Here is a 5,589-nt window from a genome sequence, read left to right as displayed (position 1 = left end):
TGTCTGGAGCTTGTCTGGTAGCTATTATGTTGCGATCTTGAAAAAAAACCCTTCACAAATGAGAAGCTATTTTTATATTCAGAAGTTCGTCGTTTTGTACTCCACATTTATGTCAGGCACTGAAGTAACTTGAAGGTTGCTTAATTTAGGAGATTAAAAGGGGTTTTATTAGTAGTAGTTCCCAAGGTAGATAGGTAAATAAGGGTCTGTTTTTTTAGGCCTATAGTTACATCTTTTCTTATCCTATACATTCCAATAAGCAGGTTCTCTTCCACAACACTCATAATTAGAGGACATCAATCTGTGTTTCATTTAAAGCAGACCTTTAATTCTTGTAAAACTTAATTGACTGGAATGTTGTCAATGTAAAAGACATGGCAGGAGTGTTTGCCCATTGATTAGTCTTCTATTACACTGTAGTCTCTTATTAAAGAAAGCTTGTTCACACTGAACTAAAGTTAAACCACGCTTACTCAGAAGAGAAAACTATAAAATACTGCCTGCAGTCTTAATCTATAACATATTATATATAAGTATAATATCTCTCACACACAGTATATTAAAATACATTTATGCTGCTCTATTCTAGACTGTAAATAGACTATCTAATAAAATCTTTGAGATACTATAGAGACCAACATACAGTATTCACTTAGTAAATAAGTAAAAAAAGATAAACATTTAGCACCAGAACAGTAAGGAACTGTGCAACGTCTGCAGGCTTATTATGCAATATGTATAAACATTCTGACACTCTAGATTGCCCCTAAGTATGGCTGTGACTGTGCATGGTTGACCGTCTCCTTTTGCCCTGCGATTGGCTGGCCACCGATTCAGGGTGTCCCCCGCCTCTGGCCTGGAGTCAGCTGGGATAGGCTCCAGCACCCACCGCGACCCTAAAAAGGATAAAGCGGTTCAGAAAATGAGATGAGATAAATAATTATTGTGGTTTCGATTCTTTTTTTCTTTTGTTTACCTATTTCTTTCTGAAATTAGGCTCCTTTTGAGTATTTTTTTTAACTATCACAGAACTTAGCATCGCAAATGGTGCACTATTTGGGAATTAGAAGAAATAATAGAGGGGAAAATTTACAAAATTCAAAATTACAACTTCCAGGCTCATTATCGTTCATTAACACCCCACCCCCCCCCCCACACACACACACACACACACACACTTTTCAATAACTATACACATGCGTACTTGAGAATTAATGCCGTTCCTTTTTTAGAACCGGGCCAATAACTTCTGAAAAACACACGGAATAAAACTGCAATTTTGATAAGGATCCGAACTTGGCATTGAAAAGGGAAAACTTTTGCCTAGTCGGTAATGTACTTTCCAGAATTGCCTGTTCCTAAGCAGCATTTTACATTTAGGGCAGCCAGGATACACTGGAATGTACAGAGATTGTGATAAAAAAATACTGCTTTTGTTTTAGTCACAGACCTAATTTCACAATTATATGTTCATCCCTGTATTTTCTATAATGTACTGTAAACTGCACTTTTCAATGAAAACTTTAAGTTTTACCAGGGGGCTGAAAAAGACAGAAATATCCCAAATTTTACACTGTAAGAGTCAAAGAGCCATAGCTTATACTAAAAGCAGCAAAAAAAGATCCAATTGCCAAAGTTTTTTAAAATATAATGTATAATTTGTTTTTAATGGACCCTGATGAATTTGAGTGTGTTTTAAAAGAGAATAAAAATAAGAGAAACATAAAACGAGACAAAGAACCACAGTATATACAAAATATGATAAGAAGCAAAGTGCCGCATTTTGGCCGGGAGCCGCATGTGGCTTGAGAGCCACGTGTTCGCCACCCCTGAGATTAAGGAAATCTTAACAAAGACAACTGAATATTTATACTTAAGTCTTCAGACAACTCCCAATATGATGCAGTGAATTAATGCCATATCAGACTGAAACACAAGAATAAACTATATTTTTCACTCCGGTGGGGGGTCTGATGCACTTCGAAGTCAAAGTGCATCATACAAGAAAAGCTCAGCAATGGAAAAAAAGTCTCAATACTTCATGTATTCATTTTTCAGTCTACTGAGGCGTGTGCCATGACTGCGGATGATGAGGGAGAGCAACTCATGTTTGTCCCTCAGTCCCAGAGAAATGTCCAAAGTGTCCTTCAGGGTGTCCCGGGTGCTCACAATCATGTTGAGAAAGTCGTCGCTGATCCGATGCTCTTCTCTCAACTCGCTTTCTTGACTCTGCTTGAACTTCACCTCAAGTTCCAACAGGGATTTCTCGGAGTTCGTGAAAGCGTCGCTTATTTGCGAGGTTTCTCTCCGCAGATATTTCCCGTATCCATCCTCTCCATCCAGGTCGTAGGAGACGCTCCTTCCGAGCCCCTCCAGTATCCGAGCGGAGTCCTCGATCTGTCGCCTAATGATGGTGAAATCGTCCCGGATGACCGAGTCCTGGTCGTCGTCGTGGCCACACTTTCGATCGTCGGTCATTCGGAAGAGCAATTGACATTTCTCCGGGTCGTCGTTTTCCTCGTAGTTGCCATCCGGCACGAAGTAATGGTGAAATGTGCCATTAGACATCTCAGGCTGGAGAGGTCCGCTATAATAGGCTCCACACACGCACAGTGTCAACATCCCCGCACAGATCAGCAAGTGCGTGAAAGCCATGGTGTTTTTTTTCTTCCCCTCCAAATAATATAAGTCCCTCACTGGTAATCAATTCAATGAGTCGTTAACGGCTCTGTTTTTAGGCTGACTCCGGTCTAAGAGGAAGCATTTCACACAGCATCTGACTTTCAAAGCTGCTTGCTATACTTTTCTTTCTCTCTCCTCGATGTGCTCCTCTCACTGCTCAAATGCCAAAGTGGTGTTTAAGTGGGAAAGTTTCCCTTCAGTGGTCTTGGCAGCTTCCACCGCTCTGCGAGCTTCTGTGAGGAGAAACCATTTAACTTCCGACCTTGTTTGGGTACCACAAACGTGACTTACCGGTGCCCAAACTGCGGTCTGAGGACGAATTGCGGCCCACTGGCCAGTTTTGAATGGCCAGCTGCCATTTGTGTAAATATAATTGAAAATGGCCAGTAACTAAAGCTTAGATTCAGCCAACATTCCCTCGCACTTTTCATCTTATTCAACGTTAGATCAAACTAGTCACTTTAATGGTGCCTCATTAATAGCCCTATATTTATACATATATATATATATATATATATATATATATATATATATATATATATATATATATATATATATATATATATATATATATATATATATATATATATATATATATATATATATATATATATATATATATATATATATATATATATATATATATATATATATATATATATATATATATATATATATATATATATATATATAGATAGATAGATAGATAGATAGATAGAGAGAGAGAGAGAGAGAGAGAGAGAGAGAGAGAGAGAGAGAGAGAGAGAGAGAGAGAGAGAGAGAGAGAGAGAGAGAGAGAGAGAGAGAGACATATACAATTTAAATTAGTGTGTACTTAATTAGTATGTACTGTACATGTTAACATTAGAGTTTGGCCAGTAACTGTGACTTCTTCTCACTTGGTGTCTCTTGGCAGCTCATACTAAATCGACAGCTCTGGGGAGATAAAATAGATGTAAAGTTAGCACATTTTGAAGTGACCACCTGTTCTCCCAGTCTAAATTACAAGCCAAGATTAGGTTGAAGGAAAAAAACACTGTATGTGACTTCTTGAGTACATGGTAGCTGTTTAAATACAACAACATTAACACAGAGGACTGTGGCAATCTTTTATTTTCTGTTATTCCTGTGCGTCACCACTAAATTGATAACTGTAGACATGAAAATATCGGTGATGTTACCGCTCTATGTAAGAAATGTACCATAAAACATGGAGGTTTTCCATTCCTCTATTTAGTCATCTAAGTTTTAAAAGGTGATCACAATTCCCCTCCCAAGAGAATATCTTTCCAGTGGAAAATCTAAAAGTCACAGACCACCATCTTTCTCACTGCTTTATAATTTATTTGGAAGGCTTAGTATTGTGACTCTCATCCAAAAGACTTTTAAATTGAAGTGACACTTTGTTAAATTTTGGTTTATTTTCTTAAATTTATTGATGGAACTGAAAAATAAATCCAACACTGAAATCCTCATGTAATCTAGTCTTGGCAAAAGAGCATGAGCAAACATTGCGTGCTAAGAAGTCTGCTTTCATGTCACTTTGGCCCTGACGTTTATGACTGTTGTCATATTTCCCAAGTTTTTATTCTTTCTAAAGAGCCCACTGCTGGACTTACTACAGTAGAAATGTACTTTGGACTATGAAAAGTGAATAAGTAGACAGGAAAATTGCTCCCCCCCACACCCATTTTTAATGAAATGGTCTTATTTAAAATGTGATGTCATTTAAGGTTAGGTTAAGTTACTCCGTTTGAATTAAATTATTTCATTATAATTAGATTTAGTCATTCCGATATGAACTCCAGACACTCACCTCGAAGAATGCTATTTAAAAAAAATCAGAGACTATGAAAGTTATTTCATGAAAGTCAGGCTAACACAGTTTTTGCCTCAAAAACAGAACATTTGTCCTAATTTATAAAAAAGAACTAAATTGTGAACGAAAATAGGCAAAAATAATTACTCAATGAAAACCTTTAAATATGCGCAAATGTATGTGGTCGAAACAGCTGGAGCTCGACATCAGTTTTGCATGGGGTGTTTAATTAAGGTGAGGGAGATGGTAAAGCAGGTGTGATAGCAGCTGAAAGCCTCCTGTCTAACAACTAATGACATGGTGAACTGACTTAGCAGGTTAAAACTGACAGGCACTGATTTGAAGAAGGATACTACCACACAAGTCACCAATCATGCTCCAACAATGCCACATTTCTGTTGTCGTGGTATATTTTAGCCTTTGCATTGTCTTGGTGGAAGAGTTAGAAATATTTCTGTTCTCTCACTTAGTCTTTGTTAAAGCAGTCAACCCTCGTCAACCCTCATTTCCATGCTATACGTCACTATTTCTTTCTGACCTCCTTCTGTCTGGCAAAAAGTTTTGTGTTTTTGTACACAACACTATTTCCCAGCAAGTAGCCATCGCAATATAGTGAGCTATGACAGATTAAGGAATTAATTTGTCAGAAATGTAGTATTTAAACATTGGGATATTTGTTTTGCCAATTATCTACTATTTAAAAGCAACAGACAGATCAGTTAAAATCTCTTCAACTAGATGACACAAGGTAAATGAACCCCATGCATCCTCTTGTTGTCATTTTAGCAGTCAATCAGTTTGTGTTCCAACAAGGAGAACTGGATTTCACATCGAGTAAGTGAATTTGGTGGTAAATTGAGAATTATTTCAGTCAATCGTTTTGTTTGGCTCAATAAAAAAGGTTGAAGGTCGTAAACAAAGGTTAGAAGGTTTGATTGGCATTGAGGATGCAAGATTGCCTGAAAGTAAAGAGGTTTATATGATTTTGAGACAGACTGCCTGTGCCATCCATTATTCCATTCCGTGTTCTTATGTGTCAGAAGTAATAACCTTCTTTTCTGTGTTTCCTGGCACGCTAAAGCTGTGGT

At 37.5% G+C, this 5,589-nt stretch overlaps 1 protein-coding gene across 1 annotated transcript; it reads right to left on the bottom strand.

The window, feature by feature from the left end:
- Positions 1-1,177: 1,177 nt before the first annotated feature.
- fibinb (fin bud initiation factor b) lies at positions 1,178-2,903 on the bottom strand. Its single transcript, XM_077713480.1, has one exon. It carries the CDS (start codon positions 2,653-2,655, stop codon positions 2,032-2,034), a length of 624 nt encoding a protein of 207 aa, XP_077569606.1. The 5' UTR covers positions 2,656-2,903; the 3' UTR covers positions 1,178-2,031.
- Positions 2,904-5,589: the final 2,686 nt, after the last annotated feature.

Source organism: Stigmatopora nigra, chromosome 3 (genome assembly GCF_051989575.1).
Source record: "Stigmatopora nigra isolate UIUO_SnigA chromosome 3, RoL_Snig_1.1, whole genome shotgun sequence".
NCBI lineage: Eukaryota > Metazoa > Chordata > Actinopteri > Syngnathiformes > Syngnathidae > Stigmatopora > Stigmatopora nigra.
This window is presented reverse-complemented; position numbering and strand designations above follow the sequence as displayed.